This window comes from Triturus cristatus, chromosome 1_2 (genome assembly GCF_964204655.1).
Source record: "Triturus cristatus chromosome 1_2, aTriCri1.1, whole genome shotgun sequence".
Classification (NCBI taxonomy): Eukaryota; Metazoa; Chordata; class Amphibia; order Caudata; family Salamandridae; genus Triturus; species Triturus cristatus.
In genome coordinates, this window is record NC_140580.1 from 1087738601 (window position 1) to 1087755356 (window position 16756).

General features: G+C 43.9%; 1 protein-coding gene across 4 annotated transcripts in view; it reads right to left on the bottom strand.

Annotated features, from left to right (window-relative positions):
- KCNT1 (potassium sodium-activated channel subfamily T member 1) overlaps positions 1-16756 on the bottom strand; it is a 1722207-nt gene that overhangs the window by 670497 nt on the left and 1034954 nt on the right. For all 4 annotated transcript variants that reach the window (XM_085613491.1, XM_085613497.1, XM_085613504.1 and 1 more), the window contains exon 4: positions 614-713. In XM_085613491.1, the coding sequence (XP_085469617.1) occupies positions 614-713 (100 nt within the window). The remainder of the gene's footprint in view (positions 1-613; positions 714-16756) is intronic.

A 16756-nucleotide genomic window follows, 5' to 3' on the forward strand; every position in this document is an offset into this window, starting at 1 on the left:
AACACGATGAGGGCCACCTGCCTACTTGTAATTGGTTGAAGTGGAATTTCACTTGGTCATTCGGCTCTGACCAGCTTGTTTTTGGGCCCTCAATGGCCAAAGTTGGGAAAAAGGTTAAATGCTGGGGCACAGTGACAAATTAACTTTCTTCACACCTTTCTACTTGTGGACTGTCAGAATGAGGTGTTAAGGAGAGAAGCTACTTAGATCTAAGTGGGTGACCTACAGGTTACTAGCTCAGATCATGTCAGCCAACCCAGAATTAACTCTTCTGAAGTTAACCAGTTGAGTGCAGTTAAATTGGTTAATAGTAACACTTATATTGTTTACAAGGCCCCTATTTTGGAGGATAATATCTGTTTTTTAGTGGCAGAAATACCCTCAGTGGCACTCTGTTCCGGCAGGTTTGACTTGCTGAAATTTAACAAAGTTTGAGGACTTTATCACATCACAATTATTGAATGCAGGAAACTTTGCAAAACACAAAATTCTGACCCTGTACAATCCAGGACTGGAAAGTCTTTGGGAAACTCTAGCCCACTCATGATCATGGCCTAAGGGTTCCAAAGCTGAATGTAATATGTTTGTTCGCTGTCGCGAAAGTGCAACTCACCATCCTATTCCTTCTGTAGGGTCATCAAGTGAAACACGCACGATGTACAAGAGGCAGGAGAGCAGCTTCATGGAGAAGTTAAAGAGGCGTATTCTGAGACCTGCAATGAATATTAGAAAAAATTCTATTTGAGAGCCAGTTTTCAATCTGTCACAATGATCCATTTACAAAACATTCATTTTAGGAATGTCAATAGACATCAACAGAAAAATACAAATAAGCTGGCTTGAGGCCCCAAGCTCTTATAATGAAATGCAATTTCAGTTTTGGAATTGTTCCAGTTTGCTCAAGTAAACAATACAATTTGAATAAGGACTGATTAGGAGGTATGGATTTGTTGGGAATGAAATTGACCATATAAGCGGTGAAACTGTCTATCACGTGTCACAAAACTCTCACATACTAATAAAATTATCCCTATCTCCAAATTATCCGCATGTCAATTACAAATCTCCAATTTTGAGTAATCAATTTGCCCCATAAACCATCGAATTGCTACTATGATGTGTAAAGTTTATTATCCAATGGTATTATAACCCGTGACTTCAGCGCAATGAGGTTCGTAGTGTTATTGTTACATTCTTGTATTGTTAAACTATTTTTAAGACATACCTGAGATACTGCAATGTCCCAAATATGTTTACCAACCTGTTATAATCATTATCAGCTATGCATTAGGGCCAAGGCTGATACTGAACATTAACTTGTTAATTATTTAATATTTTACATTAAAACTTTGATACAGATCAACTTATGCTTAAAATGTAAGAAGTTCAGGCATCAAGGTGTTGCAGGGATTCTGCGCAGGAATAGAACGTTGGCATGTAGGGACAGAGTCATTATACCAGCTCAGTATCTAGGAGTCCAAGTCTGACTAGCTATAGTGCCTCTCTAGCCCTCCTATCCTTACCAGACAAACAAGTGAATTGGTGCCCCAGAACACCACACTCTCAATCTTCTCATGGATCTCGGTAACAGGACACACCCTTTAGCTCTCACACTCGTACTCGTCCACAATAAAATAAACAAGAGACACGAAGGAAGTTTAGAATCTTTATTGAAACTATCATGTCCTCAAATGCAGTATTCTTGCCAAAATTAGAAAACAAATGCATATTAAATATCCTGTTAGCATGGTCAGTAAACCATATATCATTAAAAAAGACCTCTTATGCTATAGGACAGAATATTCTAAAGCCCCTCCCTTCTACTGAAGCTAGATGATTATATATCAAAGATGTCTGGAATTAGGGGCAGACCCCGTACTTTATCAATCATAGATGGATGTTTTACATCTCAGCTGACGTAGCAGTCTTGCCTCAGAATCTTAGCTCAATGTATCTGCTTAAATTATTGTGCTCAGCTATATGACAAGACATGTGTGCTCACAAACAGCAGCTGCGTTCTCATGTTTTGTCTAGGTGCTAGTGCCTGACCAGAGAGAATAACAAGGGGCATTGTTGCTTGACCTTGTCTATCACATTCAGATTAAATCCCAGGAAAGAACAGAACAGAAAACATATGCAGGTTCTGTGTGAAAGTACAGTGTGGCACAACAGCAAACAGGTTTATATAGTAACGTGTGCAAATGAAAATGCGGCCTACAATGTGAACATTTAGGCTAACATAGGGAAACCACAATGGGCCATGCAGGAAACACATGACAAAGGAGAGCAGATGCACCGTCATTGATGAGCTGGGCTTTCCCTTAGGGAGGAAGAAGGTCCTGAGGGTTGTAACCACTCATACTACAGCCTGGTGGAGAGCGTGCCCACTGCCTGTCTGAGCGCCGAACCACAGCACTCAGATCAATCAAGAAGCTGCTATCAGCAGCGCCGTAATTGGCTGGGAGAGACTGGGAGCTTCCTGTTCCTGTTGTCGACAGAAGAATGGAGGAGAGGCAGCGGCCAGGTAAGTGCAATTTTCTGTCTTTGTTTATCCCACCGCTCCCGCCTGGCCCCCTCACAGCCCGCCTCACCACCATGGCCCCATATCAGCCTCCACTGCATATAATGTAGAAATGTACCTTGTACAGTGTCTAGGTATTCTGTTATGTGTTTACGTATCGCTTTCTTAGATGGCACTATATGCAGCTGCCAATCACTAGGATATGGCCTAAGGTGCCCCCTTCATTTGCTGCAGATGCTGCTAGTTTTTATACACTTTCATTCACTGTATCACACGTGGTATTGGAAAGAGTGTAGCTCCAGGTTAGTTTCATATGGGGTCCTCCTTCTTGGGGACAACAATGCTATTAACCTTGCATATATTCTGATGACTCTCCCTATGGAAGTGCTCCTTTACTCATTTATTTTTAAATTCACATATTTGTCAAACACATCAGTTCACCAAAATTGCAAGGGCGGCAGAAATAACCCCACACACCCTTTGGCACTTCATGGCATCACATTGATTACCTCTTGTCCCATCCTTAGCCTATAAAAGCCCACTATTTGCTGCTGAAGGGTTGGGAAAAGGGTACAGAATGGAATCTGCAAATAAACAAGGCACCCGAGTAGATGCCCAGAGTGTGTTTCCATTACGAGAGCATTTAATTCGCGAACGTGCGGTTATTCCATGGGGTAAATGGCCTACATATGAACTGAGCTGTTATTAGACTGCTCTGCTTCATGCAAAGAATATTTGATGATCTGTTAGAAGTGACTTTGCACTCTCTTTTTAAAGTCTGGTCTAGAGACATTCATATATACATGCGGGGGGCTTTGTGTCGGCGTTCTTCATTCATTTGTCAGCCCCCTTCATCCATTTGTGCTTTATATTTTGTTTCCACCCACGACAGTAATCAGCATGGAAGAATGGTACAGCCCACGTCATTGACACCAGCTCGCTGGCACTGTGAATGATGCCATTTTGACTTCTCACATGCTCACATCTGGCTAGTGCAGTTCAGTGCCAGAGCTTGTGGGTCAATACTTTACTCTCCATTCCTGCGGGACTATGCACATCTGTTATACTCTACTTAGTTGTATAACATGTACTCCAGCCCTGCTGCCTCTAGCTGCTCAGCCAGAGCGTGAGATGGTCATGGAATGTTGGTGTGCCTGTGATGCATGGAATGCCTGGGTGTCTGAGTGGATGAGTGTTGGCAGTTAGAGAGGGGCTGAGCAGCAGGCAGGCTGCTCCTGGTGGGGCTGGTACCACACTAGGCTGGCTGGAGTCAAGACTGATGTATCTTGGACTTAAGACTAAATAAAGAAGACTTAAATATACATCCTGGCTCCTGGTGTCTACCTTCATAGGACACAACATAGTCCTTCTCCATGGTAGTGGGTGAGTACTCCCACCTCGCCACTCTTGGGAGAGGCTAAGAGCCCACAGCAGAAAATATTCTAGGAATTGGATTCTGTTTTTTTATCAGTACTGGTGATAGGAGTATAACAACCCTCTCCGTTTAAAAACTATCCAGTTTCCCCCATGTGTAGGTGGCGATTTGCGTCATGTGTATGTGACAAATGTGGAGTGCTTGTGTTTCCCTGCATCAAGGGTGTCCTTCTGAAGGACATGGTGGAGGCAGCACAGGATGGGGGTTCACCACCATGGTCCCTTTGCTAATGTGACATTCTTCCCGCAGCTTCCCTTTCCACTCATTTATTTGTTTATTTATTTTGGGTTTTGTATAGCTCTATCCTGGCCTATTCAATGATGCTGGTGTGCTTCAAGATGAATTGTACAGAGCAAGAGAGCTACACACAGGTGAAAGACCCATAACTTTGTTTACAGTAATGGCTCTTAGCCACAAATACTTGCAATACAATGTCAAAATGTGATCACCAGGGATATATTATACATTGAGCCCCACTGGCGCAATGGGCATGTGTGCCCACTTTGCGTGCCCCGGGGCACAGTAGTATTACAGAGGGGGCACAGACGCTTTTGCATAATACTGACAGCGCTGGCGTACATGCAATGAGGGAATCACTTTGCCTCTGGGCCTGCACCATATTATGGAGAAAAAAGCGGGTGCTCTTTCAGTGTGCCTGCTAAGGGCAGCCTTCCCCCCCCCCCCCCCCCAAGACATCCTCCTGCCTGCGGGTGCAGTCCCTAGCTGCACCCACCTCAAAGGGCATCTCTCTCCCCTCTTGAAAGTGCAGGTGGGTTGCTGCCTGTCCTGTTGAACATGGAGCGGCTTTGAAGCAGGCACTCCGTATTTCAATTGAATGTGCTGCCTGGTGGGAAGTGCAAGTTCGCGGCTTCCCTGTGGGCAGCACATGCTTTGTAATATGGTGCATTCCCGTTTGTACTCAGCGCACCTTTTGAAAGGTGCATGATGGGGCAAACAGAGAAAGTGCTCTGTGTTCATAATACGACCCCATGTCGTTTTGCAGACCGCCCCTGATCAGGTGGATCCACCAATCTCACTAGGCATTGAGTTCCAGATCTGGAGGATGTTGCTTGGAATGCAGATTTAAAGTTAACATTTTTCTTACACATGAGAAGACATAGATGTGGTAGGGCTTTCCTACTTAATGTTTGCTTCCACCAAGTAAATTACGTTTGCTAGCCAAGTATTTAGTGGTTTCCATACTCAGTGACCACTGCATGACGCAGACAATTCTGCAAGTAAAACAAACCTCTAGACACACACCTTCCTTTGTTGCCAGTAATGAGGGAATGTGGCCAAATGTTTCTGTTCTTGAGGTGGAACAAGCAGCAGAGTGGAGGACTGCCTTCAACGGCACTAGCTGCATTTTAAGGAGGCCGGCATATTGGATGTTACATTCATCAGTTCTGGATATGACCATGGCTTGAATTAAACTCTTCGGGTCAGATCCCAGCCAATAGATTACATTTCTAGAGTTGCAATTTGAGAATGACTTGAGTTCTGTCTTGATGGCGCCATGCTCAAAGAACTTGGTGTCAAAAGTGTGGGTACGATTAACAAGTTGCCACAACGATAATGCCCTATTAGAGGAGGTAGACCCCAAACTGATTCTAGGGTTCCAGTGGTCTTGGGGGTTAGGGCAACGTGTGGTAGAATGAATTAAATGGTCTTTGATGTTTTTTCCTTGCGTAAACACAAACATAGGGGTTTTAAGGAAGGATCTATGCAAGACAGAGCTGAAGTCATTCTGCAATTACAACTCTAGAAAGGTCATCTATTGCATTTGCTGTCCCTGGTGTTTGCCCTACACAGGACAGACCTCACAGCCTATCAAGGCCAGGATATGCCATCATCGTAGCAGGTTCAGATGTGCGGTACCAAAGGCACCCATGATTGAGTACTTTATGGAAAAGACTCACACAGAGAATGACTTAAAGTGGCAAGTCATCGACACTGCCTGCATTCCTGAAAGAGGAGGCAGCCTCACCCAAATCCTGCAAAAATGGAATGCAGCTGGAGGGAATGTTGCATTTCCATTAACCATGGTTTGAACACTTCTGAAGAATGGAGTGCATACCTGGCAATTTTAGACAATTGATCTCCATCCTGGACTACAGGAGGCCATTCAGACACGTGTGCTGCCAGGTGTGACCATTGCATGCAGATGATCACTATAACTCCTCTCCTTCACACGAACCACGTGACCTATATGTCCCATGTTTGATCTGTAAGACCCCTTTTGGTTGCTCCATGTCCTTGACTCCCAGGGTAATATATGTATATTTATGTCCTGCCACCTGATTAATTGTTTATAATTCTTTGTATTCCTTGATATCATTTTCCATCTATGCGTTTTCCTTGATGCACCCCTCTGTTCCCTATTAACCGCTTCCTTTACATGACTGCTTTGTGTTTTTACGTGCAAGCCACCGGCTCTTGACGGATTCCATACATTCTTGAACCTTATCCCCCTCCCTCCTTGTCCTGGTATCCCTCATTGCCACAGGGCTCCCTTGCCTCTTCGACAAAGCCGCGTCCCTTGATAGGCGGCTCGTCCAACTCTGGTTCACATCATGGCTGCTTAGCAAATGATAAGCCACGCCCCCTCCCGTCAGCTCCATGAACGCGCCTTAATCGTCTACTAAATCTTGGGCCATGAGCAAAGCAGCGAATTGCTGACTGATACTCCGCGGTGAGGCTGACAAATGGAGTCTGCTTGAAATATCCTGTGTACGCATTGACGTTCCATAATCTACCCTGACATCGCAATCGCACATTGAGTGCTGCTGACCAGATGCACTGCACAGCGCACTCACAGTGAGCAGAGTACTGCCACCTGTTGTTTCCCAGCCGAATATCCTCTGACTCAGTGGGGTAAGTTACACAAAGATGGCCGTCTTTCCAATTCCTTATGATTATTCTTGCAACTGCATTATTTTCCATTTTGTGCATGTGTGGTTCATTAACAGCATGTCTCTGACCAACACCTAATCTTCCCCTACCAGCTCCCAGGAGGGACCCCCTTGTGAGTAAAACACTTTTTATTCACTGTATTGGTGTGCACCCCTTTTTCCTTTTCACCTCTCATGTCCTTCTCAAGTTCATCAGGTATGCTCCCTATTCTACTATGGGCCTACTTTCAATGGGTCAACATTACTCCTTCAAAGTAGACATTCCACTGTTTTGCATTACAGGTGTCTCCTACCAATTGGTCCAGATGAGATCGCACATTGTCTAAGGGGTCGCAACGTCGTCGACTTGTACTAAACGAACCATATCTGACCCCAGGGCTTTAGGTGGGAAAAAAACCTGAGGGTGCTCTAAAAGGGGCGGGGAAAACCTCTTAAAAGGGTGTGGCCTTTCCAAGTAGGGGCGTGGTCTAAATAAAGATGTGTATGGATAACGCCATACACCCTCCCCAGAGGCACAAGTAGAGCCAAATTTCGGGGGGAGGGGCTAATTCTTCAAGCAATAGGCAGAGTGGAGCTGCAAGCGCTCTACAAAGGGGTGAAAAACCACAAAGCCTCATTAACAAGCAAATGGTCTTTTAAAGATCTGTGAAGTACTCGGGTGTGGCTGTGTGTGTTTGGAGGCTGGTTGAAGGATCGCAATCTTACTCTTACCAAAAATAAGGCGCTAAATCTAAGAAATTACCATTTTTTTTATTATCCTTAGTTCTAGGTAACTTACCCAGCAAACAAAGCTTTACTCAGAATGACTCGGAGATAGGTGCCCGAAAAGTCATTAATTAAAGAGAGGACTTTCTGTCCTAAACTGTGATACTTCCCCACAGTCCCGCATCATATATTAAAGATCTGAATGAAAGGATCTACAGCGTGCACAAAGGTCAGCAGCCTCAGGATCTAGCCTGGCAATTCCAGCTAGAGCAAAATAAGTTTGGTGCAAGAAAAAAAAAGAAAACGTACCACCTCTGCGAGGCCCGAAAATAGAGCCCGATAGAGACCTGTTTCGAGGCCCCCTGAAAATAACTGCCGTGCTAAGACCCGGACAGACCCGGCCCACTTAAAGCCCTGTCCTACCCCTTTGATTGAAAAGAGAGCCCGAGTTCCAGACCATCTACTGTGGACTGGTTGTTATGTGTTACTGGAAACCCCATTTTACTTTATTTACGCATTATTTAGTCACTGTGTTTTGTGGGTTCCGTTCACATGGGGCACCTTGCACTGTCCGCATTTATATGTTTGAATACAGAGTATATAATCATTTGCCAAAACAGTTGTCTGTCTTTTTTACGCTGGCTTTCTCTATCAACTTCCTACTATAGGTATCCTATGCCATTGTGACTCTAAATCTACTACTTGTTTTATCCTAACTGGAAGTCACCACTTCATTACACAGAGCCCTTCTAGATGTTTGGATGAGTAGATTGCAGTTGTACTGCCTTGGACATGAGAGGAGCACCTGGGTCTCTTAATAGAAAATGACCTAAGCACTGAGCCTGCCCCGGAGCTATGAAAGTCTGTAGCCACGAGGCAATGGTTGTTTCGTCTGTTAACCAAGGAAGCTTGGACCATCAAAGGGCCACGCCTAGTTGTGAGCCTGCATTACCCCTTGTACTGTTGCCTTTGTGGAAACTCAAGAGTGCCAATGTTTCTTTTCTTTCACCCCATCCTTTTTCACCCTTCCCCAAACTGGTGAAACAGGCATCAAAACCTTTCAGATATCTTGATAAACCTTATCCTCCCAGTCATATCACAGTACAAAGGTGTGGCAGTAACTGGATGATAAATCCCAGAATTCCAGCTGCTTATGGGAATCACTGACTCCAGTGGTTGCTGCAGGTGCCCTTACTGCTGCCTCCACCCACAGATTTTAGCTGCAACAGACTGCGTAAGTGATAAAGATGACTAAAATGTGATGCTCGCAGGTTGCCGCACATGGAGCGCCCCTGTTGGAGACCCAACAAGCTGTATCTGCCCTCCCTTTAGCTATCACCAACGCCCACATCGTTGACCACTGAAACCCTCATGGACCAAGTACATGGACACTGGAACATTGACTTTGAAAACAAGTCCTCAGGCACCCAAAAACCAGAACCATTGTCAGTTGGAAACATCAGAGCATTTTTGGGTGGTGGGTGTTTTAGCTTTATGGACTTTTGTAGAATCTTGTTACTTGGGATAAAACCACAGAGAAATGAGGACACATAGCAAACCTATCATAAAATAATTAATACATTTCGCACATACAGAATATTCCTTAGTCAAACGAAAGAGTAGTCAAACGAAAGACTATAACAGTATAATACGCTTTCAGCAGAGATCTCGAAGTCCACAGGGTAACACTGTCCACAGTGCCTGAAGGTATTCAAGTTGTGGGACCAATCATTGTCAGCGCTGTTACACGGTGCACCTCATAGCTCAGCCCAGAAAGTGTGTAATCCTTGTGGTTCCTTTAGTTTATTATCATTATAACTACCCTTTATTTCCTAGAACTAACCAAGACATGGGGTTATTCAGGGTTCAGCTGAGCGGGAGGACAGCCGACCATTGGCAAAAACCCTACTCTAACAAATGCATGGATGCCCCGCCTCACGTAGAGATGGAGGTACCACCAGATTTCCAATACCGGCTCATCAGTTGGCTCTGCAGTCCGAAAATATAGACTGGTGACCCATATGCCAAAGGCCACAGGTGTATAAAAGTCAGAATACCCATCTTGTTCATGGACGTTTTTGTGACATTCAGTTTTCCTGCCTGGACCCGCCATTGCAGGACACAGCAGATACAGGAACAAAGATTCAGAAATGGCCCTCGTGCCGTGGTAAAAAACTCTAAGCTGGGCTGGGACATCAGCTTTTTATTTTGGATAAAGTAAACCCCCCTAGGGGCCCATCCACATTATAGTGTTGATGAAAGTGCTGAACCAGCGGAAGCACTTTTGTCAAAAATACTCCAGCATACTGGAGAGGAATTCCTAATACAACTGGCAAGTGACTGCAGAATGGGCAGAGGCAGAACCTGCGGCCCTTCAGTGCTTTGGTAGCCAACCCTGAATTTTACCAATATATTCTTTTCAGTGGCAGCTGGCATCTCTACGGAGGGGTGAGTGTGGGAGGGTAGGCGGGTGGACAAATAAAATTAAAAAATAAACACTTACTGAACACGTCCTCCATTCCGGACCTCTTCTTTCATCAACTGCAGGCACCAACACACTCCCTTGACCAATCCTAGTGCTGCTCACATGCTGTTTACCTGCATGAGAGTAGCACCCTGATTGGAGGGATCGGCCTCTCTCGGTGTTCCCCAGCACACTGGAGGCCTGCACTTGCTCTCAACCCAGCTGTCAAAGACAGCTGGGTTGAAAGATTTAAAGTGCCCATGTCTGGCTGACCATCGCAAGACAGCCGGCCAAATAGACATGCACAGGCAGCCCTCAGCACACCACTCCTACCTGCTGCCACTCAGCATGCCCCGCCCCGTCCTGACACTCGGTTCAGGAGGGATGTTGAAAAATAAAATGGTATTAAATTACCATTTTATTTTCATCTCTGGGGCTTTTAAGTGGGGCGATGCTCTTCCGCTCGCTCCCCTGTGTATTTTTTACAATCAATAGCTGTTTCTGGATATTGACTGAGCTGCATGTGGCTACTGTGTGACCATGTTTCTATATTTAAAATTCTTCTGTCTGCTGGAGTAAGGTTTGACTGCTCGACCTCGCTACCTCGAGAGAGTCAAAGGTGCCCTTTAATCCGCTTAGAAAGTGTTAATAAAAGATAGTGGCAACTATGAAGAAAGCCTTGTACTCACTGTCTGCTCCGGGACTCAGAGAAAAGGCTTCATAGATGCTAACCAGCTTTATTTGCTAAATTAATAATGCAAACTTAAGAGAAAACACAGCATACATACAGAAAGAATGAGATGAGTCACCCATAATAACAAAGAGATCAAAAATAGCAAAAAGAGGCTTTTGTGATGAGAACTCATTTAATTTCGAGCCCACAGTGACGCTGGCATACAGAATAGTCTTTTATTCCATTGACCTGTATTTTTAGCACAATCAACAGACATTGAGATTCAGGGATTCTGGATGCTCAATGAATAAACGAGAACATTAAAAAAAAAAAAAGAGAGAATCCCCTATAATTTAATTGGGTGAGTCACAGGGCACAATATATTATAACACAATATAAATAGCAGTGGGCAAGATAAACTGTAGCCAAAGCAGAATCTCTATTAAAAGTACCTGCAAAACCTGCTTTTTGCAGGACAATTTCAGCATGAGGCCCTGCAAAAAGCATTTAGAGGGGCGTGGATTTCACGCGAACAACTCTGTGTCAAGGTGATGCATCTGGAACCTTCGCAAAGGTATAAAGTTCATGATCGTTACCAAAATGAACCCGCAGAAGTTCAGATTCACACACTCTCGGTATTAAAGTGCCCTTATTTTATTTGCTTCCATTGTTTCTGTGGAAATTGAGGGTGAATGGGTTCAGCATCTCATGAGAGAGGAAAATGGCCAATTGGAGTCTTGTTCCCGAACTACAGCCTTGAAGACTTATCAATAATGTTAGGCCTTGATAATGAGGGGGCCAGTTTTTTCTGACCCTGGCTCAAACCTTGGGGCAGATTTACAAGCCCCCTTGCGACACATTTGTGCCGCTGTTGCGTCTCGTTTGGGACCCAGCTGCGGCGTAAACAATGCGCCACGTTGTGACACATTTACCACGTGACGCATCTAGGGAGATGAGTCACGTTGTAAAGCCCTGTGCCACATTATACCTGTGTCAGGTATAAAGTAAGCAGGGTGGGCGTTCCGACGCAAGAAAGCCTCATACAAGTGATGCAGTGAAATCTACAAGATTTCACTGCGCAACTTCTACGACGCCACTGCGTCAAAACCTTACGCCTGCTTGAAGCAGGCATAAGGAGTGATGCAGCACAGGGCCGGACTGGTAACCCAAACCGGCCCTGGCAAAGTGCTCGGCGGGCCCCCCGGGGGTTGGGTGTGTCGCCGAGCTCTTTGCCAGGGTTGGTTTTCAGCCGATTTTGTTACAGGGCCGATTTTGCAGCTATGCTGCAAAAACGGCCCTGTAACAAAAACGGCCCCAGGGGCCCAAAACTGGCCCCCACCCGTGCGGCGCACCGGGGGATTGCCCGGTGCCCGCTACGGCCAGTCCGGCCCTGATGCAGCACAATAGGTATAGGCCTTTCTGAGCACTACTGGAGTCGCGTCGTTCTTGAGACATGACCCCAGCACTGTGTGACCTTTGCCCAACAGATGCGTGACACATCTGTCAATCCTTGCGCCATGGTGCGCCGCATTGTAAAAGTTTTTTTGCGGGACGCAAGTAAACTGATGCATCTCTGCCATAAAGCAGAGATGCGTCAGTTTCTTGTAAATCTGCCGCCTTGTGTACAAGTGGGTCGGAATTCGAGTTGTGCAGAGTATACCGCACCCTGTAATTATCAGATGCGATAAAGTGCACACCCATTATAAAATTTCAGCCGGTCAAATCTGCTGGAATTTAAAGGGGTGGGGGGGAGAATAGAATTCGCTATGACATGGATTTTAGCCCATTAAGCAGCAAAACCAGCATTTTGTTTTCTAAAACACACAAGTGCAGTTTATGGTACCTGATACATTTTGAACCTGGGAGTCAGATTTTATCAAGTGAGATACATCGCCCCCAAAGCCTCCAGGGCATTTCTAACCAGTGCCCAAAAAATGACCAGGTAATCAGTTGAAGTTCTTAGAAGGTGCGCCTAGACGTTCACACATTATACGTTCTGTGTGAAGTTTTGTAATATTCACAGTATAGATTTCAATTCAGTCAGTTGCAAGTTGTCCTGCATGGTCTGTGGGCTCAGCTCCCGTGCCCAGAGAGGAGCTTCTGATCATTAAAGCTGTAGCAATTTTTTTTTTTAGATTGATGAGAACCTGGCTTAATCCCAAACAATACAGTTTTTTTTAAAACCATGACAAAACAAGAATTGCCATAAGGATGGCTGCAAACGCCAGACCTATTGGCTTTGCCTATACTTGTTGCATTTGGAACAGTCTATAAATGTAAACAATTAGACATCGCTAAACATTGATATTGCTTCTTATAAACAACCATTAGGGGGCATGAGTGCATTTGTTTTGGGCATCAATAGCTGTGTCCTCACCACTCTAACTTAAGGAACAAAGGAATCATTTTTGGATGCATGTTTTACGTCGTAGCACAGATCTGTCAGATGCAGCATATGGCTATGTGCCCTGATTCATACACTGTATTTTGTAGTATGTACGGTAGCACAACAATAGTATAACTTAAGGACTACAAAATACAATTCTGAAATATATGGCCAGAGGCCCCTGCCTCTGAGATTTCATACACACACATAGGCTTGCAATTTAGTAGTAAATGTGGGAGAGACCAGGGTAAGTGGTGGAAAAATGGTGAATCATTACTACAAAAGGTGAGGGTCTTAGAGAAGTTTAAGAAAGGATTTTGAAGGGACGTGCTAATACAAAAAACAATGCCACAAAAGAGTAAGATCATTACAATTCACAAAATACACTTAAAAAATTACTACAGCTCTAAAAGTGCCACAACAGACTCTAGCCCAGCCAAGAAGTAGGTCAAGTACACCACATGGCCAATTACTTGTACTGCAGCATACGCCGGTAGAAATGTATTGACGCAGTGAACTGAAATGACACCTCATACTTTTAAACTTGCTTAAACTAATGAAATACATCACTTTAAATGAAATTGACTAAATATTTAAATTAAAATGTAACTGAGGGTGAGAATTTTTTTTTTTATTGAAAATTTGTTATATTAGAAATGACATTCATACATTTAAAATAAATAATGTATTATATTTCCACGGAAATCTACAATAAGATGTAAGTCTACACTCTGAAATGGTGAATGGCAAAAAATTAGAGCATTACCCCTAGGTGTATCAGTATATATTCACCTTTGTGAATTAGGTCCTTTGTTTAGGGTGTAGAAGTAAAAATAAATGTTCAGATCATCAGGACCCTTCTTCCCTGGTGCACCATAAATTCCCAAGCCTTCAGGGACGGTTGTATGATGGAACCACACATGCCATTACCACGCATGCCTTTACAATGCTGGTTTAATAATGCATAAGTCTTTACAATGCATGACTTTATGACGCAAAAGTTTATGAATCAATCAATCAGGGTTTGCAAAGCACAGCTTCTCATCTGTGATGGTCTCAAGGCGCTGGGGGCGGGGAGCCACTGATCCGTTAGGGCGCTGGCGTTCGATGGAAGAGCCAGGTCTTGAGATCCTTCCTGAATTGGGTCAGCATATACCTGTGCATGCCTTTACAACATAAATGAAAGCATTTCGCAGGTAAGCATAAGCCTTTATACATATATATACCCAGTTGAAGGCGTTAGACGAAACACGCATGTTGTTTCACTTTTAATTATTCTGTGTCATGGAAAGGTTTGGTGTTTGCACAATAAAATAAAAATTGAACAAATACCTCCTGGATGCCAAAAATCTGTGCTGTGCCGTGGTATTGGTGGTTCAGGATGTGAACGCTGTGAAGGATTATATATATCTATATATCTTCTTGCAAGCTCGCCCTCCTTTGGGCACTCCTGCAACTAGTTACTGGTGGTGGGGCAGGTAGTCGTCAGGGCTTGCTGAAATGTATCAAGAACACAATGCCCCTGACAATCCAGGAAAGAAGAACGGCACTCCAAGTCAGCATTGAATGTGCAATATTTATTCCACCAAAATCAGTCAGCACAGAAAAATGAAACATGCATGCCTCATTTTTCTGTGCCGACTGATTTTGGTGGAATAAAAATTGCATATTGAATTTTGACTTGGAGCTTGGAGTGTGATCCTCCTTTCCTGGATTGTCGGGGAAATGTGATTCTTAGTGTCTATCTATCTATCTATCTATCTATCTATCTATCTATCTATCTATCTATCTATATATATATATATATATATATATTACCTACTGGCGGTCGCCAGTAGGTAGTTATAGTTAGGACCCCTTTTCCATAGGAAAACCTCAACATTCTATTTTGAATAACTTTGGCGCCGGTCGATGAATCCTCGCGAATTTCTCAAAATAGGTGGGGCGCTACGCTCCGCTCCTACCCTGAAAGTCTCGGGGGGATCCGTCAAGCGGGGGCTGAGATAAAAGGGGGGTCCCAAAACGCGTTTTCCCCATGCATTTTTCCATAGGACCTTTAGAACGAGCTACAGCCCGAACGGCTGAACAGAATTACTCGAAATTTGGCAGAGAGGTAGTCCCTAGGTCAAGGAAGTGCCTTTTGTAGGTTTGGTGTAAATCTGTTCAGTAGATTCTGAGAAAATAGCCTTTAAATCAATATATATATCTGAGCCCGCTTACGGTACGCTTACCGTACGCTTACCGTAAGCGTACGGTGGCGTGCGCGAGCGCGATTCTGATTGGCTCTTAGATCTTAGTAAACATTCGAATCGGCCGAAACCAGGAAGCGGCGGCCGCCATTTTGTGTATTTCACTCAGAAAAAAAAGAGTGAAAACAAGAAAAGGGGGCAATGAGGAGAGTTACAGACCCCCTTACATTTGTGAGGGGGTCAAAGAAGGACTGTAAAGTACAAAGAAAACATTTATTGATTTTAAAAAAAATCACGGGGTACGCGTACGGTAAGCTTACGGTAAGCGTACCAGAGAAAAAAAAAAAAAAAAAAAATTAAAATCAGATTTAAGTGTTTAGATATTAGGGGGCTCTAAAAAGAGCCGTTGTGTTTATGAAATGATTTTTTAGTGGTACCTACAAGTAAGTACCGATGCAGAGTCTAAGGTTCAAGAGGAAGACTCTGTTCCCTTCATCATTGAAGTGCACACCATCTCCTCTATAAATGTCTTGCATGTCATAACGCAAGTTGTTGTGGTAAATGGCACCCATACCATAGTCACGGAGGAAAGCAGAAACAGATTTGTTGATGTGCTTTCTTGCTTTGTCATCGCACCGCGTGCCCACTGTGCGTGCACGGCACTAACTGCGTAAAGTGGGCGCGCGGTGCGCGAATGGCGTAAAGTAACTTAGCATTTAAAAAACCGTACAAATTCACTGAAAAAACCATAGGTTTCACACACGTTATAGTTAGGAATTAGCATTTAAAAAACCTTGCAAATTCACTGAAAAAACCATAGGTTTCACACATGTTATAGTTAGCGGAAATTTTACTGATAAAAAACCAATGAAATTCCCCCGTTATAGTTAGTGCAGGCAACTATAACTCACGCGACCGCAATCTTCTGCTGATGACATATGTGTCTTTATGAAAAAAAAATATTTGTAATATATGTATAGCTAAAAATGTATGGAAGAAGACATGGGCAAATAAGTGTCTAAATACAGTATTAGCATCAGCAGAGGATTGCGGTCGCGTGAGTTATAGTTGCCTGCACTAACTATAACGGGGGAATTTCATTGGTTTTTTATCAGTAAAATTTCCGCTAACTATAACATGTGTGAAACCTATGGTTTTTTCAGTGAATTTGCAAGGTTTTTTAAATGCTAATTCCTAACTATAACGTGTGTGAAACCTATGGTTTTTTCAGTGAATATATATATATGTAAGACCTGGCACCATTGGCGTGGGTCTCCCTTCCATTTTTTCTGTTGCCTCTGTTGTTTTTGCTTGTTTTAGATGCTTTGGGCACTGTGCCACTGCTATTCAGTGCCACAGTGCAAGTGCTCCCTATGGCAAATTGATGTATGGATTCATAACTCCATGATTGGCTGATATGGTTTACTTGTCAGACCCTAGTACAGTGCACTGCGTGTGCCTAGGGCTTGTA